We start from the raw sequence: 27,078 nt of genomic DNA on the forward strand, positions 1-27,078 counted from the left end.
CTCTATAATACTGTGTTGTACTGTGTTGTATTGTTTTGTAGTATATTGTACTGTGTTGTACATTACTTTGTCATATTGTACTTTTCTCAATTTTACTGTGCAGTATTGTACTGTGTTGCATTGTATTTTGTTGTATTGAACTGTGTTGTATTGTAGTTTGGCGTAGTGTACTGTGTTGTTCTTTACTTTGTCATATTGTATTTTATTGTACTGTACAGTGTCTTATTGTCCTGTGACAGTGTTCAGATGAACCACTCAGACATCTCCAGTCACTACACATGCACCTTTATTGGCTCCATGCTCACAAACACTGTAACAACACCACATGAACTGCTGGTGACTCTTTCATGAAGTGAATGATTTCTGTTAATGTTCACATTGAGAAATCATCTGTAACATGAAAGGTTAAGATTTCACACCTCTACAGACATGTATAAATGTATATTTACATACAAGTGGCGCATCAACAAATGTAACACAAGTTGGCACAAAACTGGCATGCAACAGTTTGAGTTTCACTTGTAATTGAGTTAAAACAAAAGCCTGAACAATGTTATCTGACACAAGATCAAAAACTTCTAAAATACAAAAGACAAGAAGTAAGAGACTCTACAGCCTCCAGTACACTGCACATGCTAACACAGCATCTTGTCACTGAGAGATGGATGAGAGACATGTCAGAGGTGACTAAACATAGGAAGTGGGATCTACATACATCAGCTTCACTTCATGTTACTACTACTTCCTGTGTACATGTTGTTTCATTGCATTGTCGGAAAGACAGTGCAACCTCAAAACATATTGATCAGACTTCAGTCACAATGGAAACATGATTCTCTTTAACAGCCTTGGTACATGTAGTAAAGGAAGCTTCTTAGAAAACACAGTAAAACACTCAGTAAAAAAACATCAGGCATCATCATCATCTGGACAAACCAGACCAGGTTGGAGTTAACCCCAGCCATAACCCAGGTAAAGCTCCTACTATATCTTCTGTCAGCATTTGCATCGTCTGGTGTTAAGGCAGAGAATGTTAAACGACTGACTCTCAGAGCTGTTCCGTCACATCAGAGCTACAGTTTCATAGTGACAGACTGAAGTCACTGTCATCAACAAGTAATCTGTCCACACCAGACCCTTCAGCCCTGTGACAGTCTCAACCATGGTTACTACAGAGACAGTGTAGTGCAGGTTTCTGTCAGCACCAACAAAGAGTCAGAGTTATATCAGGCTGCAGTCGAAAAGTCCAAATAATCTCCTCTCTAACCACTTCTCCTCGACCTTGATGGAAAATGTCATTAGGTCAAGGAAAGATGTGAAGGAGAGTTCAAAAGTACTGACTGCACTTCCACTATGATTTTTTTTCTCTAACTAACTTTATTTATAACACATAGATGATAAGTTTCCAAACACAAAACAAACAGGACTGAAATGTTGAAATAAGATAAATATAAAGAAATATACATGTAGAGAAAGTTGAGCCATTAAAATAATATTTCAATGAAAATATGGAACTGAACAATCGATCAGAATAAATTATATTCAGATATAAGTACATATTTTCCTGACATAAACACTTTTGACATTTTCATACACAGAAGCCATTGTTCCTTATGCATTCCACAATGGGAGGGGATGTAGTGAAACAACAACATGTATAGACTATAGTATTTTGTTATGACCATGTTATTATTAACTATAAATTCAATCTGTTTGTTCTTCATGACTCCTGACTGATTTAAAGAGAATAAATCTCTATGTATGGATTTGGGCTTCAGTGGATCAGACAAGGATTTCCATCAGTTCTGGATCAAGTCACAAACATAAAACAGCTGCTCTGATGTTTCTACATTTATGTGGGTCTGCCGTGGTGAAACTACAATGGTGTGTTCCTTTAAATGTTGCTGCAGCAAAGAATTGCGGGACAGCATTTCTCCTTTCATTCCATAGAGGAAGGTCCAGTGTTTCCTATGCTAAAGGAGATAAGATAGGAAGCATTGAAGCTTCTTTCCTTATCATTTAGAGAAGTGGACCGGCTCTGATCATGATGCTGCTCAGATACTTCAGCTCATTTCACTCAGTTTCAACCTTCCTAAGAAAAAAAGACTTTTTCGACTACAGCCTCAGTCTCACTCACTCCCCCTTTAAAGGTTTCACAACAAGGTCAAAGCTGAACTCTGGCTGCAGAGTGCTGGATCATGGCACACAGTGATGCTGCAGCTGATCACTTGTAAATGGCCTCAGGGGTCTATGTACACTGAAATATGACAGTGGACAAGGACCTGCACATACATAATGTTTTATAGCCACATCACAATGACAGAGTTTTCAAAGGATATTCTGGTTGTATGGTGTGTGAGAGTATTTAATTTCCATTAAAACAGTGGATTGTCCCATGTTTGTGTTTTGTGTAATCTGTGTTCTGAAGTATCACTGGAATTTCTACTCTTCTTTACAAACTCTTCCACCACATGATTCAACAAGAACCTAAAAACAAATCAATTCATGGTTGGTTCATCATGACATAGACATTTTGAATCATCAAACTCACACACTCACTTTTCTCACAACACTTGATATAAAAATAAATACTATATATATGTACATGCATCCAAAGACATACAATATTATTGAATATTTAAACAAGATGAAGCCTCTTTACTTAGGTGACCAGATGGTGTTCAATATATATCGTTAAAAATTTTACCTATGAAATACAAAAGGGGTACAGTCATGTATTTATTGTGAAGGTTGTCTAATTAAATGACAACTTCCTACCTTTGAAGCAGTCATGAAGTCCTATTGTCTATCTATTTCTCAGTTATTTATATTCCTTTAATTCGCAAGGGTCCACAGATTACAAGCTTTAAAAGCATTTTTCATAAAAGGTTATGAATATTGTGGCGTGAAGTCCATTGCAGAAAGCCGGGCAACTTCTTCTTCTTCAATTCTTCCAACCTAAAAGCATTTCTTTTAAGTTCTGGCTGGGGGCTTTGGGTATGCTTGTTTTTGTTAGTTTACTGCCTGGTTATGAACTCCTAACCAATGAGTGAGCCAGCTAACCTTTTCTCTGCCTGGAGACAACAACAACAAATCTGATTGGATAAGTCTATTTTGATGGTCTTAGCTTCACTTCTGAATCTGCTTTAGTTAGCACCCAGCCCCCTCTGTTGACCAAAACACGTGTAACACTAGACCTCTGTTTTTAATTACAAACTTTAAAAACGGGGACATGAGCTTTTTACATTTACACATCAGCAAACTCCAAATGATCATCATCGACAGGTCAGTGAGTAAAACAGCTGCTACTGGGATGATGAGCGTGCTGAGCTGACGGAGGTAAAACAGCTGGAGGATAACTCTCAGTGAGCCTGCTGGTAGACTACTGTTAATATTGAACATGCCTGATCAGCCATATCAGTACTGTCATCTGCACACTTCCCTTTAAGGTGTTTAACGTTGTCGTAGAAACAGCACAAACATACATGCAGAACCTTGAGTCCAGCCCTTTGAAACTTTTGATGAGCTTATAACTATTGTTTCCTACAAATTTTACTTTTGTGTAACAATGGTACATCAATGTTACTAACTGTTGCCCTGCTGGTTGGCCGACTGTACAGAAACATAATGTATGATGGGAAAATTAAACATCATTCTAAATAAGAACAAAACCATTATTCTTTATGTGATAACTGATGCAGGGGCCACATTCTCTATACATGTACAACCTATTGAGTTTTTGATGAATTTATTTATTTTCTGTAAAATTTAGACTAAACTGCCTCATATAAGAGTCCAACCAGAAGTCATGTTGTCCACTGACAGGTTCACCTGGTCCCGTCAGTACACCTAGATGACCTTGACTTTGACTCCACTTTTTAAACAGCACTTGAGATGATGAAGGAAGTGATGATGATTGAAAAGGTCAGTGTGGGTGGATGTCCAGCAGTGCTGCTGAGAGGTGAGGTGATGGAGAAGATGGCGTCTGTTTCGTTCCATGGCACCGGTAAGTTACAGATATTTCCCTCACAGCAGGCTGTGCACACCTGGACAGGAAGACAAACGTCTCAACACAGTGCTAACATGCTCAAGTAGCATGTAGGCATGGCTCCATTGATTGGAGCAGCTGACCTTTTATTAGGGACTCTATCAAAATCACTAGGATTACATCTATATTTACATTTACACTAGATTTACCTTTATACTTATACTTATATTTACATTTACATTTATATTTACGAGCGTTACGTCATATTATAATCTACATTATAACTTTGTGTTATTCCCTTTCTATCATGAAGCTGAATCAAGTGAAGGTTTGAAACAAGATGATGTGTGTGTGTATTCAATGTTTCTCTAAACTTAAACATCCTGATGTTTCTAGGTTATTCTGACCCTGCTAACTAATAAGTAATCAGTAAATGATTTGCTCCCCACCTTTATTCCTTCATGGTCCATGTCAGTGCATCCTGTGGAGAGACATGCCTCTGGAGCCACACAGCGCTTTGTCACTGACACGCTGTCACCCTCCACGTCTACTGTGTGGCGAGTGTAACAGTATTTAGCTTCTGAAACACATGGAAAAATTCAAGCACAAGATGAAGATAACAACAGCACTGGTAATTTCCTGCTTTATATACTGAGAGGGTGGGTGAACTGGGTCGTATCAGCCATATACAATCTAAAATGTCTCAGGGTTTTAATGAACTAGAGAGGACAAAGTCAGTGAAGTTAGTTACAGCAGCATCTACAAGTTTGCTAACATTAGCCACAGTACGCTACAGGTTATATCAGTGATATACAGCGTGTGATTTCACGTCTAATGTGGTCTCACCACGAGGACAGTACACATCTGGAGCCCAACGGTTGCACTCAAAGTTGTCTTGTGCATCTTCACAGGTGAAGCACTTGAATCCACCAGGAAATGGAGTACCTGTGAAAAGACCAAATCAAACCATTACAGATTTTTTCGATTGCATAAACACTAAAATCAAAAGTATTACACAATTATCAAAACCTTACACTCATGGAACAAAACATTGGCCCAGATTTGCACCAATATAAGCACAATGTCAGCCACTTTTTGCAAAACAATACACACAGTGATTTGAAAAACACTAAACACACTTGTATACATTAGACACAGAAGTATATCATGATGTCACTTCCTTGCAATTCCAAAACACTGACTGTTAAATTACCACACCTGTGAGCCAGTTGGTAAAACACAACCATCAGGTGCGCAAACACATAATTGCTTAATTGTAGACACACCAATCAGGTTTAAGCTCTATAAAAATGCAGCACTTGAGTTCACCTGTCTTCAACCAAAATGGAAAGAGTCAGAAGAAGAAGAGTGAGGGTGAGAGGGGGAATCTATGGCGGAGGAGAAGGAGGTAGACGAAGAGGAAGAGGCGGCCTCGTGTCAGAGGTAGAGGCCGAGGTGGAGGTAGAGGAAGAGGAAGAGGAAGAACTGAAGCAGGAGGAGAACGTGCTCAAAGAAGAAGACCAGGGAGGAGAGCGTCCTTGTTGACCATCTGCTGGGATCTAAAGGCTGCATGTTTGTTTCCCCATTTGGCTCGAGACCAAACCTCTGATTGGCCCCTCCTCTGTACCCCACCTCCTCCCATGTGACAGCGGGAGGTCAACAGGTCAGACAACACTTCATCCATAACGCCTGCAAGACCACAGTCCCTTCCCTCAACTCCCAGCATATCTCACCACAGCTCCTTACTACAGACTAACAAGTGTTACAAGTGTGTGTGTGTGAGCCAGGGCAACAACTCTCTACCCAAGCTGGGTACATGTGTGTGATTGGACCACAATACACCACAATACAACACGATACACCAGAATAGAATGATACACATCTCCAGTAAGACTGAGGTAAATCTGGCCTTCAGCCAGATATCAAACTGGTCCATCTTTATTATGATTATTGTTTGTTTTTTACTTCCTTTAACTGCCACTGAACATCTCATGTTAACTTCACATACTGCTGTGTTGTAGGAAAATGAAGAACTCTTCAGTGTCTAAAGTTTTTTTCCACAGTGATGATGGCTTATAAAGAAAAGTCCCAACAGTTTATAAAACAGAACACAATCCAACTAATGAGTGGAACAGACACCTGTAGGCTTAACAGCATCTTAATCAATACAGGGCAACAATAACTGATCAATAAATGAAGAGAGACAATAACTAATGTTACAATAACCAGTTATGAGAGGAGCAGCTCTTCAGCCTTTAATCAGCTCTGACTGACTGACACTGATGTGTGTAACACTGAAACACACAGACAGTGTGAAGAGGACACTCACTGGAGGGGTGGAGGGATACAATATCTTGTTCAGTGAAGTCTCTGGTGTTGGTGCTCTTCAGAAGATCCACCATGATGGTCAGCAGCAGGACCCAGGCCACTGCAGACCAGGGCTCCATGGCTGCTTCCTGGTTTCCCTCATGCAGCTCTCTGATTGGTCAAGATCAACCACACACCTGTAAAACACAGAGATCTCTAGGTTAATGGTCTTGAAATAAAACAAAAACTGCGTTATTTAATTTCCAATAGTCTGTGGTGATTTCTAGTTTGGATATTGATCTGATATTGATCTGATATTGATCTGATATTGATCTGATATTGATCTGTGGTGTATCTGGTCGTTGCTCTGGTGTTTTAACAAACATGGTAACCAGTACTGTCTCTGTTGTTGCTCATGATTAACACATTATTTAACTGTTCTTCCTCCCTGTTACTGCCCTTATCAATAACTAATGTTCATAAATATAGCAATATCCTTTTATTCCTGTGTTTAAATCCCACTTTGACCACAGCAAAGAACTAACAATTCAAGTTTTCAAATGTCTGAAAACATCAGTAGAGTAGTAGTGATGAGCGTTTCCATCATCTGAGCTCCACTTATATTCATCATTAAAGGCACAGTGTGAACACAGGGTGACACAGGACCTGCTCTGTTATTGTTGTGGTTTATATTTCTCAATTGTGTGAAGGAAACCTACAAGAACTGCTTGTTTCTGCAGTTATCATTGATGGATCAAACTGAAAGACCTGGACCACTCTGGAGTCTGGACTTGTATTCCTACACAGAAATGGAAGAATCAGGATTTAATGTTTCATGTAACTTGTCGTCGACTTCCTAAAATAATGGCCTAAGTCATTTTCTGCCTAAATCACCCCCTCATGAAGCTGGCCACCTCTGGTAAAATCGCCTGAATCCTCAGTTGAGGGGAACATGCAATTCTACCCCTGTTGTATAATGGCCTATGTCAAAAGTGTGACTTAGGCCGTATTATTTTTGCCTAACTCAAAGGACAATGTGATTTAGGCAATTTTACAAGCTTTTCAAAATGGCGACTGCTTCAAAAAAAATGAAACGGTACTCAGCCACTGAAGTTATTTCGATCATTCAGGGCTCATCCCCTACTGGTAAGTGATGAGGATTACTACAAATTAGGCTACGCTTTAAATTTTGCAGTTATTTAGTATTTTAATTCAGTCTTTTAGTCAGCATTTTTGTTAGCAAAGTAGCTACATCTTTTTGGTAGGAGATGCACTTGACAATGCTGACACTAATCAGGCCTCATTTACTGAAACTGACGAGACTGTTGTTGAAGAGATGGAGCAGCATATTACAGACCAAGACTCTGTTACTGAAGGTGCAGACAATACCTTAAACACTCCTGATAAAGTTGTTGAAGATGTCAAGCTGACACACCTTGAAGAGGACATATATGATGATGACAGTGATGATGATAATGGTGATGATGTCGTCACCGATCCAGACTATACCCCTCCTTGTGATGAGTCCTCTGCCCCTGAACATGAAGTTCCTTCACCCAAGCACAACCATCTCCCAACTACATCGGGAATATCAACAGGCAGCTGCAACTGCTGGATTGAGGGCCGTTGGGATACGACATTTTACAGATGTGTTCCACGAAGAGAACTATTCTGTATTCATTCCACGAAAAGATCAGTGTGATGTTTGTGTTTCATTCAAGCACAGAAATATAAGTAAGGCTGAATATGATGCACATATCATCCAGAAAGATGAAGCGAGGCAAGAGAAGTCCCGTGACAAGAATTCTGCAAATGATGAGAATTCAGTTTGCTCAGTCAATGGACTTGCAAGCTGTTCTGCTGTGTCCAAGAACTCAAGCCAGCAGCCTATATTACAAAACAAAACTGCAGGTCCATAACTTTACCTTCTTCAACCTGAGATCAAAGGAAGGGTACTGCTACATTTGGGATGAAACGAAGGGCAACCTGAGTAGTGAGGTATTTGCCCACCTTCAATACTGCCATTTTGAAGGTGTGATCCAAAACCATCCAGAACTCAAGGAGATCATCACGTGGAGTGATGGCTGTGGTTATCAGAACCACAATATGTGTGTGTCAAATGCATTCTCTGAGCTTGCAAGGAAATATGGGGTACTAATAATACAGAAATACCTTGTTGCAGGGAACACACAAATGGAGTGTGATAGCATGCATTGTACCCTTGAACGCAAAATAGTTGCAGATATCTTCACCCCGAGAGACTACGTCGTCATACTTCAGACTGCAAGAATCAAGCCATCACCTTACCATGTGAAGGTGCTCAAGCATGATGCGTTTCTGAAAATGAGTGGATCTTACTTCAGTAGCATCAGACCAGGCAAAAGAGCTGGAGATCCAACTGTGCATGAGTTGCGGGCTCTTCAGTTCAGCAGTGAAGGCAGGATCCAGTTCAAGCTGTCCTTCTCAGAGGACTCTGCGTGGGAAGCATTGCCACAGAGGGTAGCGATGCCAAATGAACCAATATCATGGATAAGAATGTTTCCGTGTGCTCTGCCAATTAAGAAGAGAAAGTTCCAGGACTTCCAGTCAACGAAACATGTGATGCCAGTGGAGTGTCATCACTTCTTAGACAATTTGCCACATTAATCAGTAGAGATTCCAGAAAAGTGGGGCTAGAGGGAGGAGTGAGGAAATGTGCATGTCTCCTCAGCATAATTCTTACTTGCTTTGTTTGTTGAGCTTTATTGTTGACAGAGTTAAAGGTTATTTTGCCTAAGTCACAAAGGCATGTTCAAAAATTTGCCTAAGTCATTTATTGCTCTTGTGTTACATAATTGGCATACACTGTTATTAGTATGTCAACAGTCATCTGTTGTAATGACCTTTTTGAGTGAAATCATTAATAAATGTTATATATTCAATATTTTGTTAAGTTTTTTGTGTTCCCTGAAAAACCTGAAAAAATGACTTATGCCATTATTTTAAGAGGGTGTCGTTGTGTTTCCAGTCACACAACCACCTTTGTTCACATTTTGTTTGTCTTTCAACGTTGTTTTTAGGTATGTTTATATCACCCAGTGCTTAAAAACACTGGAAAGAACAAGCTGCAGAGCCTCCGTCACTCACAGTCACATCCAAATAAACTAAACTAAAATAAATACAACTAAAATACAATCCAACTTTAAGTCTAACAGTCCATTCACTGAACTAAAGCTATACAAAGCTAGTGTGACACAATAAACACAGATCATTTAGGCTGTTGATCAAGTGTGATAAAACGTTAGCGGTGCAGTCACCATCTGTTCCTGTTCCTTGTGACCTGCTGACAGTGTACGAGTGCAGCATAAAGCCAATGTAGGGGCATCACATGCCTCCACACTGACTCATTGATTCCCACAATACTCCACTTATCAGATTCCTACCTGAGCTCCAACTGAGCTCAGTATTTACAGTGTGCCGTTGGTTACCCGGTGACCCGTGATGTCATTTTACCAATGAAAACAGCGGTCAGGCGTAGCGTGGGCAGGACGCTGCAGTTCTCCATCAGTCATACATGAGACGTTCAGATACAGTAGGGACAATAGGTCAACTGCGTTTTAGCAGTGCTCAGAGCCCAACACACAATCACTGTCATTGTAGAAGACATATCAGAACCAGTAAAACATGACCCAGTACACAACCTTTGTAGATGGTGGGTTGATTAAAAGAGCAGTAAATCTGTTATATCAAACACAGATGACTGAAAAACATGGCTGACACGCTCTCTGTGTAGTCGCGCCATCAGACCCCCACCCTGGCACTAACTTTATTGTCCTTTTGGATATTGACAGCTAACTCACAGGTACATTAAGATTCTTCTTTGTCAGTTTTTGCTTTTATTTGACAGTCAGAGGCAGAACAGCGGATGGTGGGTGGGGTGGAGGTGGGGGCAGCGGCAGCACAGTTACTGTTGGTTGTGTTTCATCAGTGTTAGCCTCTATTATCTGTTGACATAATAATTTGAGGATAAATTAAAGATTGAGGAGGTTCCCATGGGAAGATGGGAGGAGGCTTCATCCTTGTTTACTCCAGCCAACAGAGCAGTGACTGGGACCAGGTTCATCCATCACCCTGCAGGTAAAGTCAGGCCAGACCGGGTCCTCTGTGAACACTGGCTTATTCAACAGCCAGGATACATGGGAAAGCCTGTCCTATAGACAACACACTGCTTTGACATGGAAGAAAACAAATGGAGCCATCTGAACATTTGTCACATGCACTTGACTCCGGCCCTTTGTGCACTTTTCTCCAGCACAGACAGATGCATTGAAGGCCCTGCTGAAAACTGGACGGGCTCATTATCAATGAGCTGAGTCAATGAGCAGCTCACAAAGACTCCACACAGGTTCATACTCTGTCTCACACACACAGTCAGCCACCCATTCATCTCTGGAACTCCCTGACTGGATCTGTATAGCTCCATATAGATATTTATTTAAAAACATCCAGCATCCACACAGCTCCACAGGTCTGACAGGCCGAAGGCCGTTAGGACACAGGAGCTATGAGAAAGCTCAAGTATGAGAAAAGAATGTCCCCATGTCCTGAGTCAATCCCCATAAACTCCCATGTTAAAATGTCCAACTTTACAGCAGAGATAAACATGTTTACAGCCTGGTACAAAAACAGTTTTGGTCTCTGAAGCTAATTTCCTCCTTCACGACAGACTGTACAGGGGATGGAGGTGGGGGTATATATAAATGGGGGGTGGCCTCTTGAGTGACAACTCCAGCTCCACACATGCCCCTCCTCTTTGCCCATTTTTGGGAGTTAGGGGCGGAGTCAGGCACTGCCAAGATGGTGACGGTGGAGCAGCTCACTCTGAGCTTCAAAATCGGCCTTCAGAAACCTGTGGGTGACCTCAAAGAGGCTCAGTCCATCTTTATTTACAGTCTATGGTAGAGACATGAGGCAGGATACTATGGATCATTATGAAGGACCTGGAAGATGGCTACAGCTGCAAAGGTCCTCAAACTGGCTGTAGTTTACTGGGAGCTGCACAGGTCAGAGCATGGCAACAACACAAGAAGACTGGACTATGCCGACTCGACATTGAAGTGACGTGTTCAGCCCGGCTTCTTTACTGACCCTGCACTGGAACAGTTTACATTAGTAACTGGCAGCTGTAGATTATTCGTTCTTCATTTTACGTAAAGGATATATTTATCTAACATAATTTATTTGATCTAGTTTTTTTTATGAAGGATGTCATATTTTTGAGAAATATCATTTATACACCATCACATTCTTTACTTTTCAAGCCTGTGTCTTCAGACCAACGCTGATTCAAGTGAAGCCCTCTGGAGACACTGTTGGCTTTTTTATACACCCCAACACCTGGAAACACAGTGTGCTGAAGAAGGGTTCATGTAATACTCATGAATTCAACTTGTTATCTGAGAGAATGTGTTGAAAGAAGCTCCTGAAACAGCTGTGTCTATTAGTTTATAACAAAGCTGGAAAGAAGACGAAGCTTGTGCCCTCTGACTTTTTCTTTAGCTTCTGCTCTCTTCAGGCTTTTCTGCCTCGTCTCAATACAACACACTGCAGGTCAGAGCTAACATCGTGTCACGAAAGTTGATGCCAGTATCCTGTGGTGGTGAAAAGTGATCAGTCACAAGAACAGCCACAGAGCCACAGGCTGCAGAGTCACAGTGTCTTGTAACACACTACCTTCTGACCTGTGCATAAAGCAGCAGGTCAGTCTGCAGCCATGCTGGACTCTGACCCCGCTGCATCGTGTTTCCTACCTAAGATCTTTATCTGAGGTCTCCAGTGTGTTCACTCTAGGATCAGGGCACAGGGTACATATACAGAGCTGAGTGATGGACTGACAGAGTGGCCTGGATAATAACATCCCTACAGTGAAGTATTGGGGGTCAGTATCATGCTATAGGGGGGTTTCTCAGCAGCAGGGATGGGGGGACTGCTCAAAACTGAGGGTAGGATGAATGCAGCCAAATACAGAAGAAAACCTGATACAGAGTCCAGGTTCACCTTTCAGCTCCACAATGACTTGAAGCAAACAGCCAACACTGGAATTTACAGAGATTTCTAAACATGTTTTCACTTTGTCATAGAGAGTTGTTGAGTGTAGACTGATGGTAATTTATCAAAAAAAATAAAAGGGATCTACAGCACAATGGACTGGTGGGTCATGAAAAAAATCTATAAAGTTTCTTTGGTCCATGTCGGTGTCTGACAGGTGTGTGCTGGGACTGTGCTCACTGACCAGTCACAATATGTTGTCAACCCTGAGTGATCTGACCTTAGTCAGTTAAGGTTGGTATTTGTTTGACACGATGTGAAGCAATGGAGCTGTGTGTATATTTAAGGTTCCTCTCCATTTTTTTCAACTCCTTAAAAATCCTCTGTTATGATTCATATTTAGTTTAACATGGTTTTCACACATGGGTGTGAAGCTCATCTCCTCTTACTTCCTGATTGAGAAACCTGGATTAGGCCTTTAGCCCCGCCCACCACCTGCTTGCTCCAGGTGGACAGGTGAAAGAGCAGAGAGCATCAAGATGGTTAGAGGAGGAAACATCAGAGAGACTCAGCCACATGTTTGAGCCTCAGTCAGACCCAGACTCAGATGAGGAGTCTGTTGAGACCAGCAGACGTATCAGAACAGTTAGCATAGTTAGCATCTTTTATTTGTTTATGTTGTTTGTTAGCTTGTAACTGGCAGCGGCTGACACAGTGTTAGCAGTTGTGCTAATGCTAACTCTCTCTCTGTACTTACATGGTTTTGGGTGTATTTCGCCCTGCCCCCGTTCCCACGAGTTGACAGGATTGGTTCCTTAGGTTTGTGACGTATGAAACCCTGGCTGTCTGAATCTGTTTTTATGAGACTGTCATTGGTTTAGTGCAGTTCAAGGTGGAAACACTCTGTCATGGTGTTGATGATTTCACTCATCATGTCTTATATAAGTATATGGATATTAACAAGGTTAAACACTTGATTTCCATCAGAAGGGGTTATTTGTCATAAAATAAAAATCTGCAAACGTGCTTTTAAACAATAATACAGCAGCAAACAACTATTTTCTATATAAAGACATAGTGGAGTTATGGTGTCCTGAGCAGAGGACAAAGTCACACCCTCTGTGTGTGTGTGTGTTGTAATCTGAATTTCTCCGTTCTATGTTTCATGTTAGTGCATGTATATGTGCATGTTAGTGCATATGAGTCCCTCCTGTTAAACCGTTGGTTCTCCCCACCTTTATAAACACACAGGCTCTGCCCACAGGTCAGATGTCACAGTGCAGCGTTCAGGTCAGAGTGACCTTCCAGAATTTCCTCCAAGGAAGAAGAAACCATGTTTTCATCTGAGAACATCTAAAGCAAAGGAAGAGATGAGAGCAGAGCACAGGAGGACTGGACATGAGGACTACCAGCTCAAATCCTGGTAGGCCAGTGGACCGTCAAAACACCCATAAAGTTTTTAAAGTTTTTACCGGCTTCATCAGTGGATCAGTCCAAGGCTGAATTTCTGTCTTAGTCCTACCGTGGTGCTGATACTGGTCTGGGTTTACCGAGAGAAGAACCCTGCGAGCTACTAAAGGGTCCAGCTGGACTCAGAACTGGTTTTTCTTCTCCTCCATGTGTCAGTAACTTGGTGGTTCATAATGTTACATGTCTGTTTTCATTAGTGACAGCTACAGCAGACATGATAACATAAGCTAACCTGCTGTTATCCTTATTATTTATGTGTTTGGTAAATATTGCTATCGCTAGCTGGCTAACTGTCAGCATTGCTTTGGAGCATATTGCAGCAATGCTAGCGTGTGCTAATGGTTGTAGCTGGATTGTTTATGGTTGGCTCTCATGTTCACAGGGTCATTTTATTCAGTTGAGCTTCTTGTTGTGTTTATTACATATATATTATTTCACTGAGCTTCATAACACCTTGCTGACTGAGACAGTGACGAGAGCGGAGGGGGAGGTGTGACCGATGAAGCATTTTTGTTGTCTGAGATGCCGGTGGTCTAGTGTGACAGCCAGTGGCAGTGACGATCATTTACAGAACCTTTATAACCTCATCACCTACTTTTTCTAGACAAAGAAAACTAGTTATGTCCCAATAGATTCGATGCATGTGACACTAGACTCAGATGATTTACAAAAACAAGACCGAGATGTGATGATTAAGGGCGCATGTATTTAAGTAGTAAATTATTTCTGATACAGAGCTAAAATAACAGTTTTAGAATGACAATGTAGAGCGGACGTCGTCTGATCCATCACAGTGTGTTTATCAGGCTCACATCAGTCTGGTGTATCTGCAGTAGAGGAGACAGTTCACTGAACACAGATTACAGCAACTGTGATACACTCAGATCACTTCAGATTATGTGGCCAACATTCAGGCTGCATTGAAAAGCTCCAGAAATCCACACAGGACGCACATCTTTTGTCTGTTAACAAATCCAATTAGCATGTTCTCAGACAGATTCAAGGCTGAGGACAGAAAGTAAGTCTGACAACCGCAGCCGAAGGCCCAGCCTCCTCACTGATCTGAGGCAGACCAGGACAATGTGTGGACACACTCAGTCCATGTTGTCTCCATACGGTTCTGACATGATGCCAAGCCATACTGAAGGCAACCATCACTACAGCCAGTATCCATAGCAACATGGAAAAGTGTTGTTTACTTTATCTGGTTCATAAAACCACATTTAATTTTTTTATTATTTTTAAGTTCATGAAATAAGAAGCAAGAAGAAGAAGAAGAAGAACAAGAAGAAGAAGAAGGTTTATTTCTAATGTGGATTTTCTTCCTTTCACTTCAACAATCAACTAAACATGAAATTTGACTCCAGGTGCCCAAACTTTTAGAAACTGTAGAGTCACTTTAAAGTAAAATTAAAATGAATTTCATAAAAGGTTTTTGTCAAACGTCACTCAGACAGGAGGAAACAGAGCATCTGTTGGGACTATTTTCAGCAGCGGATTAATCCACATCCAGTGCTCTAGTGAGTATACCCTCCTGTCAAAGTACCCTTGAGCAAATCACTGAACCCCAAACTGCCCCTGATGCTATTATCATCAGATATTTTTTTTCCGTTGAGAGAATTGAATGTAAGTTTCTTTATTAAAATTGAATTCTCCCAGGTCAACACAAACCTTATCATACAGATGCATTTTGGAAAATGCACTACTTTTGTAAACAGCGGCTAATCCGTTATTATTTATTTGTATTTGTTTATTTGTTAAGCATGTGTTTTCACTGGCACAGACAGTCTTTCATCAACCAATCACTGTTGTTCTTGTAAATGACCTCATCCATGAGAATTGACGTCAGCCATAGCAGCAGAGTCGCACTCTTAGCTCAGGACTTTTCACTTTTCCCTATTAAAAGTTGTTCTCAGCATCTTTGTGAAGAGGATTTAGAAAACTTTTAGTTCAAGGAGTACTCTTAGTGCTAAGATAAAATACTTTGTGAATACAGGCATTTTGTTTGTTTTTGGCTTATGTAATATTAGTCTACGTTTTATTAGAATTAAGCTGTATATACATATGTATATATATATGCATATACTGTATTATGTACTTTTTCACTATATATAAACTGTTGCTCATAAAGTTGGAATAAAATATTTTTTACCTCTTTACATGAAATGATTGTGACAATGTGATTTATTCTTGACAGATAAAGTGTATATCTTCTCAAAACTTTAGTAGTCAATCTCTTCCAAAGTGATTACTGATGCATTTAAATAGGAATAAACAGAGGACTGTGTCTGAAAACAAAATTATTACAACTTTATGGGCAACAGTGTATATGGAGGTAAGTATATATTAATGAGTTGAATATTTTCTATTTTCCAGACCATATGATAAAAGTTTTAAAAAGTTTATTCGTTAAAAGAGTCATCTGCTCTGATATAAATACATCATAAAACAGAATGTATTTGTTTTTTACTGTAGTGGACACTTTATCCTCCATATCTCCTGTTATCCATTAGCAGAAACTCTGAGCCTTGTTGGTGGATTTACTTTCTTCATTCTACACGAACTCATGCAACAATAATATCAAACCTTTTTGCAATGAAACAACAAATTTATTATTCATATGTTTGGAAATAATGAATGAAGTAATAAATGAAATAACAATGAAATAATGAATGAAATAACAATGAAATAATGAATGAAATAATAATGAAATAAAAATGAAATAATAATGAAATAATAATGAAATAACAATGAAATAATAAATAAAAAAATGAATAAAATAACGAATAAAATAATAATGAAGTAATTAATAAAACACTAATGAAACCATTAATTAAATAATACATTTAATAATAACGAAATAATATTGAAATAATTAATGAAATAATAGTGAAACAATCAATTAAATACTAATGAAATAATTAATAAAATAATAATATTTTAATGAAATAATGAATGAAATAATAATGAAAAAATAGATGAAATACTTATGAAACAATTAATGAAATAATGAATAAAATAATAACGAAATAATAATGAAATAATGAATGACAAAAAAATGAAATAATGAATAAAATAATAATTATATTATAACTAAATAATTAAATAATGAATGAAATAATGAAACAAACAATGGAAATTGTTTGTTAAAACAAAAAATCTAAAGTATAGACAACCAGAATGAATGTCAGTGTGTTCTTCCTCGAGCATGCTGGACTGTTCTTTGAAGCCAGGCATAGACACGTCGGATTCGACTCCTTTTCTTCACCTCTCTTGTGGCGTTGAAGGTTTTCTCCACCTCTTTCTGCTGTTCTGTGTCACCCTGGCTGGTGGTCGCATCATCCTGCACTGCAGTGATGACAGCACGTTGATCCGGGGGGGGGGGGGGGGGGGGGGGTCTGACATCGTCAGCGTGAGCCTGTCTCACCTTGGTGCTGATAGACAGGACCAGGTTAGTCCCTGGTTGGGGGGGAGAAGCTGATTTGTTGGAGCATAGTGGACAAAGCAGCGGAGACCTGGTCCAGAACAGCATTCGTAATGCTGACAGCCATGTCACTGAGCCGGTGAGAGGGAATATTTAAGTAGGTGCTTTGAGGAGGGACCTGGAAGTCCTGCAGGACTCTGGAAAACACATGGATCACCACGTCCCGTGGGCCAGGCAGCTTGTTGCTGGGCGCCTCCTGCTGCTGCTCTGTCAGGATCCTGGTGTAATCCTCAGCCCCTTTAAGAATCTGCGGATGCTGGAAACATGGAGGCATGGCCTCTGGAGAGTTGAGCAGATTCATGGCTTCAAATCCAATGTCTCTCATCTTCATGCTGGTGTTCACCTCCCACACCAGCGTTAGAAGAGGCCTGGCATCAGCATCATCGAAATCTTCCAGTTCAAACTCCCAGAGCTGCCCTCTCAGAGTGCTTTTGGTCTGTTCCACCAGCAATTCTGTCAGATCCTCCTCCATCTTAAGACTAAAAGTAGCTCCTAACTTGCTAATTTTGGAGGAACTCCTAAAAATAATGGGTGTGTCAGTCCTGTGCCAGTCGAGAGGACTCACGCACGAAGACCAATCTTAAAGAGATGCCGTCATTCTACATCGCAGTGTTTTGGAAACCTTAAATGATGCTGAATCACTTAAAAGAAACGACTCAATCAGGAGAGAATAATGGTCGCTGTGGAGTTTGTGAGGGATGCAATAACATCTCCTACCAACTGAAACAACCTCAGTGCAGAAATTAAGTGTTTGGCAACGCTGCGTTACTTAGCAACAGTGAAAACGCAACTTTACAATGCAGACAACTTGGAGATCTACCAGCCATCTGTAGGCCGATCTACTCACCAACAGCAAATGCGCTCCGACCCGACATCATAGAACAATACCATTTCCTTTAGATGTTCAACAACTAAAGAGAAATAAAGCAGCTTCATGGTCAGTCTACCCGCTGTGAACGGTGCCAGAGATAGATGTAAAAACGATTGCACCATCAGAGGACGAGGAGGTATTTGTTGGATGCTGCCTGTACAGCTGTAGACGTTGTTGTACAGTGTCCAGGAGCTACACAGGATCCATGGATCTGAATAGAGAGTGACCTGATGAAAGGATCATATTCCAGCTGGATGTCACCTGGTGGAGGACGGTGGATATCCATGTAAGGCATGGCTTCTCACACAGGTGGCTAATAGGTTAGTTAGGTAGTCTCTTTTAGTTGTCCTTGTCTCGCCTGCAACTGGTCCTGAGTGCTGCAGCTCAGCTTCTGACTGGTTCCAGTTGGAGGGATCACATGACCCCTATCCTGGCCTCTTCATTGGCTCCCAACTCACTTTAGAATTGATTTCAAGGTTCTATTGTTTGTTTTTAAGGCCCTCAATGGATGAGCTCCCCCCTCAATCACAGACCTTTTAACCCCTACACTACAGCCAGGCCCCTCAGATCATCTGTCATGGGCCCCCTCACTGTCCCTCGTACTAACCTTAAACACAGAGGTGATCAGGCGTTCTCAGTCATAGCCCCCACACTTTGAAATAGCTTGGCCATATCCATCAGATCTGCTCCATCCATCCACTCTTTCAAATCATAGCTCAAAACATTTTTATACCCATAAACATTCGAGCCAAGATCAGTTGTCTCCCTAGTTTCAGTCTGCTTGCTTGTTCTGTCATGCTGTTGTTATTGTCTGTTGATGTTGTTGTTTCTGTGTTGTTTGTGTTTTCCTGGTGTTGTACAGCACTTTGGTCAGCTGTTTGCTGTTCTTGAATGTGCTTTATAAATAAATTTGATTTAATTTATCATACAGATGCATTTTGGAGAATGCACTACTTTTGTAAACAGCACATAATCCCTTATTATTTCGTTTGTATTGTTTATTTCTCAGTGTTTATTTTATTATTACTGCAGGATGTTGCGAGTGTGTTTTCACCAGCACACACTCTTTCATCAACCAATCGCTGTGGTTCTTGTAAACAAGCTCGTCCATGAGAATTGACGTCAGCCATAGCAACAGAGTTGCTAGTAAAAGCTGTTAGTAAAAGCTTTGTGAAGAGGATTTAGGAGAAAACTTTTAGTTAGAAACATTGAGTGTGACTGAGTGGTAATATAAAATACATCTTAAGACATTTACTCCTCGGAAACACTAAGGCAGACCTGTGTGTTAGAAACACACACTCATCTTTTCCATGTTCCTACTACAACCTCTACTGGTTTGACTCAGACATGAATTACACATGTTGTAAAGTGCAAAACTTCAAAGCAGAAGTCTCCAGAGACTCCTGACTCTCGGAGGCTGAGGCCTCGTCTGAATGCTAACACAGAGGAGGTCACTACACACATGTTAATCCATGTCAGGATTTTAACACTGAGGAAGGACGCAGACAGAGATAGAGAGTATTTTACCTTCTGTCATCATACGAAAAAAAGTTAAAAAGTACAATCGGATTTCATCTACATGTGAACATTTGAAGAAAAATATAAATCAAAATTTTCCTCAGAGCCTCTGAAAGGTTTTTATCTTTCCTCCCATGTCTGTGGGTCAACACAATCTCAAACATGTGAACTAAGAGCAAGAAAAAGCTCGGTATGAGAACTAAATGTTATAAGAGATTGTGTAAATGAAGCTTTCAGGCCTGACATGAGAGCAGAGCAGCAGACGGCTGGCAGCAGGGTCCAGACTGTGGGACATGGACGAGCATGTGTCCTGCTGTGTGGACACATCACATACAGTCATCTGTGCTTCTCTCATACATCACATTCACTCAGTGGCTTGTGCTACTGTCCATCACTGCACATGAACCAGACCAACATCCTGCCAACAGGATCCACAGTCCTACATTTATATACACCGATAACAACCTAACACATAAATGATGATCCATGGGGGTGGGGGTCATTTTTGTTGTTTAGTTGTTTTTGTACTTTGTGCTGAAACAGGCTGAGGCGTCAGACAACAGATAACAGATTTGAATAAATTAAATCAAAAGCTATACACGTGATATACTTTACAATATTTTCACTATTATAGATGAATTGTGCAAATATATTGTGAAAGACTGGGTTCAGTGACGTGATGATGTGTTGCTGCTACTTTGTGAATAAATGAATCAACAGTCAGACATGGTGTAGATATAGATACAGATGTATATGTCTGACGAGTATTCACACAGAAACAACATATACAATATAAAGTGGCCGCTGACACAACCTCCAGTATGTGATCACAGTGGCATGAAGAGAGCGTGAAATGATGCATTGAGGTGATGACCACATTTCTGTCACATGACCCTCATGGTTAAGTATTATTGGAGCTTAGCACTCTGGATGCTACTACTGCTCTGTGTCATTCTCTTTCACTTTGTTATTTGCTCCCATTAAAGCAAATGCTCAGAACAAAAAACTATGAACATGTTTCCTGACAGTAGCCTGGCAGCAGCCAGCTGATTTAAACTGTTGTAGTACAGCATGGTACAGAAGATACTGAACCCCGAATTACCCCCCATGTATCTGGTGTCAGGGTCAGGGTTAGACTCATTTGGACTGGTTTGGAACAGCTCACCTCAGCCACCAATCAGTGACCCTCAAACTGTCATGAGCCATTAAACATCTCAGTGGTGACAAGGCTGTCACAGAGGAAACATGTGACGCTGCATCAGAATCTGTTTCTCTCTGTCAAGCGTCCTCCGTGAACCAGAGGGATCAGTGACACGTTTCACAGCTGACAGGAACATGTTTTCTTTACGCCACACTTCCTCCATGTTACCTCCTGATATATTGAGTCTAATGTACTTTTCTGAAGCAGTAATTCAGGAGTACAACAACAGAGTCAGGTCTGACCTGTTGAAACATTTATATAATCCTCTTACCTGTAATTGTAAATATTACAATATATTTCCCATGTTCATGTCTGAAAGAATCTTGTGAAAGGATCTTCTGGAAGTGGACTGTAGCATTTCTGCTTCACTCCATCAGTGACTTGTGTCAAGTATCTATGGATGAATGTTAATGTTAGCGAGTTTCTAACTTTTGCCTTAAGTTACAGTTTACCTAACAAAAGTTAGCTAGCAGATAGCGTGTTTCAGGAGTTTGTTACTTCCTGTTAGTAGTCTTTGTGTGGCTGTGTCCATCATTGTTTTCACTCAGGAATTCAGGGGTTTTACCGGTTGGGTCATTGAACAACATTAAAATCCATGTGTGCCCAACAACTGAGCTCCCTTTCACCCTGGAGAAATAGTTGACCCCACTGATTGTCACTGTATAATTAGCACTCTGGGTAACCTGGTGACCTGTGATGTAATCTTCATTGAGCCACGGCTCACAGTGACCTCTCTCTGCTCTGCAGAACACAGCACCTGTTTCCTTACATTACCACTGGACCCAGTTTATTGAAGATAACCAAGTCCTGTCCATCTGCTAGTTAGATGTGGTTAGCTGCTGGAACCGGTTCATTTTGCTGTGTGCCATGCAGTTTCAAGAGGAAACAGAAACTGATAAATTCCACTTTATTTCAGAACGTCAATGACTCTTTGGACCTGACACATAAACTGGACTGCACACCTCCGCCAGCAGCTGGATCTGCTCGAAGGACGGACACACACACATCTGTTCGCTCAAAAGCATGATCATCATGTATAGCTGACTGACAAAGTTATTTTGTGTTTTAGTCTTTGACCGATTGCTTCACCCTCTGTCTGCTCACTCACACTGATACACACCTGCTGCTTTGAAGACACTCCAACTGTCCTGAGCTCCTGCAGGTTGTTGCTTCTGGAGCAAAAACAAATGACATGATCCTGACCATTGACAAACATGCAACTGAACTACATTACAACTCACATGATGAAAATGTTTTAACTAAAGTTGAATGAACATGTTCAGCAGCTAAAACAGCTCTATACAGCCTGACACAGCATTACCCCACAGCTACAGTACTATGTTCCACTGTTAAACACAAACTAGTCACAAAAATCATTTCATCTGTAATGTGTGGACCAGAGTTCAGGTTCCAGACCTCTTTGGGTTACTGATAATGAATTTCAGGAGCAGGGTTCAGCTCCCACCTCTAACTCTGTTATTACTGCACAGCTAGAGTGAATAACTGGACTCCTCCATGTTAACCACGTCTCTGACATTAAACTACCTGTACTCAAACACAGACCCAATGTGGACTTCCACATCAGTCTACAGAGTGTTCAGATGAGAATCAGCTCTGACACACAGAGGTCAGAGCTAATGAGGAGGGGGTGTCAGCATGTATAATAGTTTTGAAACCAGCACAGTCTGAATATCACAGGCATCATGTGCTCCTGCACTGACTGAGGAAAATGGCCTTCATCACCTTTTCATCACACACCTGGGAGCAGCCCCTCCCACAGCGGGCAGCCACAGATGTGGGTTTCCCCCATCACAAGGCTCCATAATGGAAAGTGTCTGCTCTAATGAGTGTGAACAGTTTCCCTAACAGGCCACGGCCCATTTCTCAGCCCTGTCAGTGTCAGAGCTCCAGCCTTCATCCATCACACAGCAGGGCTGGTGGCTCCCAGGCCCCATCCATCACTACTGCTACACTAACACAATTTATACACAGAGCCATCAGCCTCACAGAGCCACAAGCAGCAGGGACTGGATGTAAATGATGGTGAGATAAACAGATATTCATACAAATAAAGATGTAGATTTCTGCCTCCACAATACAACAGAGGAGGATTACGTTTATGGCGCATTCAAAATTAAATTTAAATAAAATCCCCATTGAATAGTTGAACTGATAGAGACCTGGTGAAGTCCTGTTTCTATCATGGTGCAGTGTTTCTATACTCTGTATTACTAATGTCTCTATAGTAAACTCGATCCTCTCTGAATAATGACTATGTGTTTCTAGTGATCTGATTGGTCAGTAGGCAGGCTGTTGATCCTCTGAAATGAACCTGCTCCAGAGCAGGTTACCATAGTGACCTACAGCCAGCTTCACATACCAGAAAACACGAGACAACTAGAAATGAATTAAAAATGTCTTGGTTTGGTTCTAAGTTTCTTCTTGCTTTGCTTTTTAACCACAAACAAAATACAGCAGTAAGTCACACAGTAAAGCCTGCAGGTGTTACAGTCCTGATCCAGTACACAGGGTACACAGCTTCATCTGAATTAATCCTTAAAGAACGCCCATCAGCTGGATGGGGCCCCGCAGTGGGGGCTAGCTGGACCCGGACCTGGAGCCACAGCAGAGCTGTTCATAGTCTCCATTTTGAAACTTTATTGTGATGCTGATCGAACAGAGACACAGAGAACTTCACTTCACAGCAAATTACAGCCTCTTCACACAAGACACAAGGTTCAGAAGTGAGGTCTGAGGCTGGCAACACACACACACACACACACACACACACACACACGCATCATCTATTGTTACAGTAAACGTTTTGCGATATGGAGGACTGAAGCTGCTCAAATCAAATATAAATAAAGAAATGACTCAATAAATAAATTAAAATGCCATTAAATTGACCAAACATAATATTAATATAAAAAAGTAAGTAATAAACTCATTTCTGTTTTAATGTACTTCTTTATTTATTTAGCTTTGTATTAATTCCCCTACTTATTTACTTTCTCACTTAAATTAACATTTCAGTTATTTATTTGTTTATTGATTTATTTACAATCTATTTCTCTATCCATTTATTATTTTCCCCTCATTTGCATAATGAAGCAGAAATGCATGTAAAAAAGAAAATACAGAAATAAATAAGTTGGTGGGAAATAAGTAGGGGGAAAACACAAATGCAAAAATAATAAATGGATAGATAAATAAATAATAAACAAATAAATAAATAAAATAAAAATTCAAATGGGAAAGTAAATAAGTAGGGGAATTAATACAAAGCTAAATAAATTAAGAAAATTAAAACTATCAGTTCATCACATTTTATTAATGAATAAATATCTGTATTTATTTTCAATATTATTTGTGGTGCATTTAATGAATATTAATGACTTTTTATTTAGGCATCTATTTATCTGTAATGAAAAAATCAGTTTAAGACAAAACAAAGTGTGAACTAAGAAAGGTTGTTATAAGAGATAAAATGATTCACGTGTGTTGAAAAACTTTCACTGATATATTTTTGATTTGGTAAATTCAGTAATAATCAGATGAAAACAGTATGACACCACTTTGATCATCCAGCATTTACAGGGACAAAAATATCTTTATCATTAGTAATAATATAATTCAGTCTGAGCCTGAAGGCAACAAACATGAACTGATATCAGGTCAATGGTAAATTTACAAACTGAGTGTGAAAAGAAAAATACAACCAAGTCCATTTAAAGGTGGCTGATTGTTTATAATATAACTAATATATAGTTATATATAGATATAATATCATGTAGAATATTATAACTTAATGATGCTGTTACTAATTTACTACATCACCTCATAGTTTTCATGAAGTGACCTTTAAAACATCACATGCAGTTTCAGAATTGCTTTTCAGCTTAATGTTTAATTCCATCAGTGTAGTGATTTTCGGATCTCCCTGTACCTGTGAGGGTTCTCTCCAGGTGCGTCAGCTTCCTCCCACAGTCCACACACACGCAGGTTAACTGGTGACTCTGAACTGTCTGTATAGGTGTGAATGTGTGTGTGAATGGTCCATATGTCAGCCCTGTGATAGACTACTGGTACCCCGCCTCTCTGTGATTGGCTCCAGCCTGTCACAAACATTCAAGACACTAACACAGATGATATGTGTGAGCCTATGTCCTGACACCAACAGGATCACTCACTTCAAGCTTCACTACAGCTGTCTGAAACGGATGCAGTTTTCCTCTCCAGCAGGATCCAAATGATCAAAGAACAAGTTCATGAATGTGACGCCGTGTTTCAGGACTGGACTCTGATCCTCAGCCCTCATCCACACACTGAGCTGCAGTGACAGAGGGCAGAGAGACAGGAGCTCCATGCAGGGCAGCAGGACACTAAGTGACACACTCACACACACACACACACACACACACACACACACACTGCTCCCACACAAATACACGAACACTGATAGAAAGACTGAGCCTGCAAAACAAAGCCGCCGTAGTGTGGAGGTGTCGCCTCTGATGGCACCCACCCCCAAAACATCTTCTATATGGCCTCATGACACACGTTATACCAGGTGAGGCGATGATCCGCCTGCTACTCATTATCACACACACACACACACACACACACACACACACACACACACACACAGACACCGTGTTCAAGCACTCGAAAATTGTCCAAACGTGAAACTGAAGCTTCATGGAAACATTCAGAGACAGAGCAGATCAACACTGATGCTCTCGCATTAGAATCATTGAATACAAGTAAACACATTCAGAGAGACTGTGATTCATGAGCAGGATCCCTCTTTGTCTGTGAGGCTTCATCACAAAAATCAGTTATTAAATAAAAGCTTCAAATCCTTTGAGGTTCTTTTCTGCAAAGAAAGAAAGAAAGAAAGAAAGAAAGAAAGAAAGAAAGAAAGAAAGAAAGAAAGAAAGAAAGAAAGAAAGAAATATAGATGGGCTGTGTTGGATTTTGTTGCTGCCACTGAATGATTTATTCATGTTGAGAGCTCGGTGTGGATGTGATGGAGCTGGTGAGGAGGTCAAAATGGGTCACACAGAGCAGCCCCCCCCCCCCTGCCTGCACTGGTGCTGCGGGTGTTTGAACACAATGATTTTTGAAGAGATTTCTATTGGACCATTGTCCACTGAGACTCTCCTTCAGAAGCCGGGCTGATCCCTGACCGCGCTCCGGCTGCAGCTCAAATCAAAGCACTTACTTGAGCAGAGAGGTTCCAGCTGTCAGAGCGGCTCAGGTCCCGAGGCGCTGCAGAAAGTCTCCTCGCTCTCTGTTTGTTGTCTCTCAGGATTATTGTCCCATTGGCGGATCGGCTCGGTCACACTCAAGGAGGAAAACCTTTTTCCATTGAGGGAAGGAGACGGAGGTGAAGTGCGGCTCCGCTCCTATCAGTGGTCGTCGCTCAGCCCGCTTCTCATTGGCCGGGACGGTCCTGTGGGCGGTGGCTCCGGCGGCCCTACCTCCGGTCTGATAATGGAGCTGGAGGAAAACAACTGGAGACAATTAACATCTGCATGAGGAAGATGAGTACCGCTGCATTTATCCGTCACAGAGAAGAAACCATTGACAGTTTTATCATGTGTTTTTTTGGATTATTGATGCAGGAAGCTCATATTCAGTGGCCATTCCAGAGTCCACTGGGCCCCTGGGCAAACAAATAGCCAAGGGCCCCTCCAATCAGTGTTCATCACCTAGGGAGACCAGGGATGGTAGTTAACAGTTTTGACATTTCTGTCTGTATCTTTCACTGCAGTGTGTTCAAAATGTGATAGAAACTAGTTGCGTGTGTCTGCTGTTAAAAGATGGAGGTGTTATAGAACATGTTAAAGTCTCAAACACCAGCAGTGAAATGTTACAATTCACCTCATAGTCCAATTGAGTTGTAACATATCCTGGGGTGAAATGTAACTGTATAACCAGAGGTGGAAAAAGTACAAAAATGTTGTATTCGAGTAAAAGTACCAATACTTTGATGAAATATTACTCAAGTAGAAGTAAAAGTACTCATCTGAAAATGTACTCAAGTAAAAGTAAAAAGTAGTTCATTTGAAATGTACTTTAAGTAAAAGTTACTTAGTTACTTTCTTTGTGAGGGGTGTGAGGGTAGTAAAAATAGGACAAGGGGTCAGAAATCCAAAACTATTTTGTTTTTAATTAAAGAACAAGTGTAACAAATGTAAGTGCAA

General features: G+C 40.7%; 1 protein-coding gene across 1 annotated transcript; it reads right to left on the reverse strand.

The window, feature by feature from the left end:
• Nucleotides 1-264: 264 nt before the first annotated feature.
• lypd6 (LY6/PLAUR domain containing 6) lies at nucleotides 265-26,263 on the reverse strand. The gene is made up of 5 exons (XM_023417588.2): nucleotides 26,094-26,263; nucleotides 6,318-6,492; nucleotides 4,835-4,933; nucleotides 4,438-4,568; nucleotides 265-4,046 (listed from the first exon to the last, which is right to left on the reverse strand). Exons 2-5 carry the CDS (start codon nucleotides 6,433-6,435, stop codon nucleotides 3,879-3,881), a joined length of 516 nt encoding a protein of 171 aa, XP_023273356.1. The 5' UTR covers nucleotides 6,436-6,492; nucleotides 26,094-26,263; the 3' UTR covers nucleotides 265-3,878.
• Nucleotides 26,264-27,078: the final 815 nt, after the last annotated feature.

The sequence above is a fragment of the Seriola lalandi genome, unplaced genomic scaffold, assembly GCF_002814215.2.
Source record: "Seriola lalandi dorsalis isolate HSWRI2012SDOR001 ecotype SW California unplaced genomic scaffold, Sedor1 jcf7180002054576, whole genome shotgun sequence".
Lineage (NCBI taxonomy): Eukaryota > Metazoa > Chordata > Actinopteri > Carangiformes > Carangidae > Seriola > Seriola lalandi.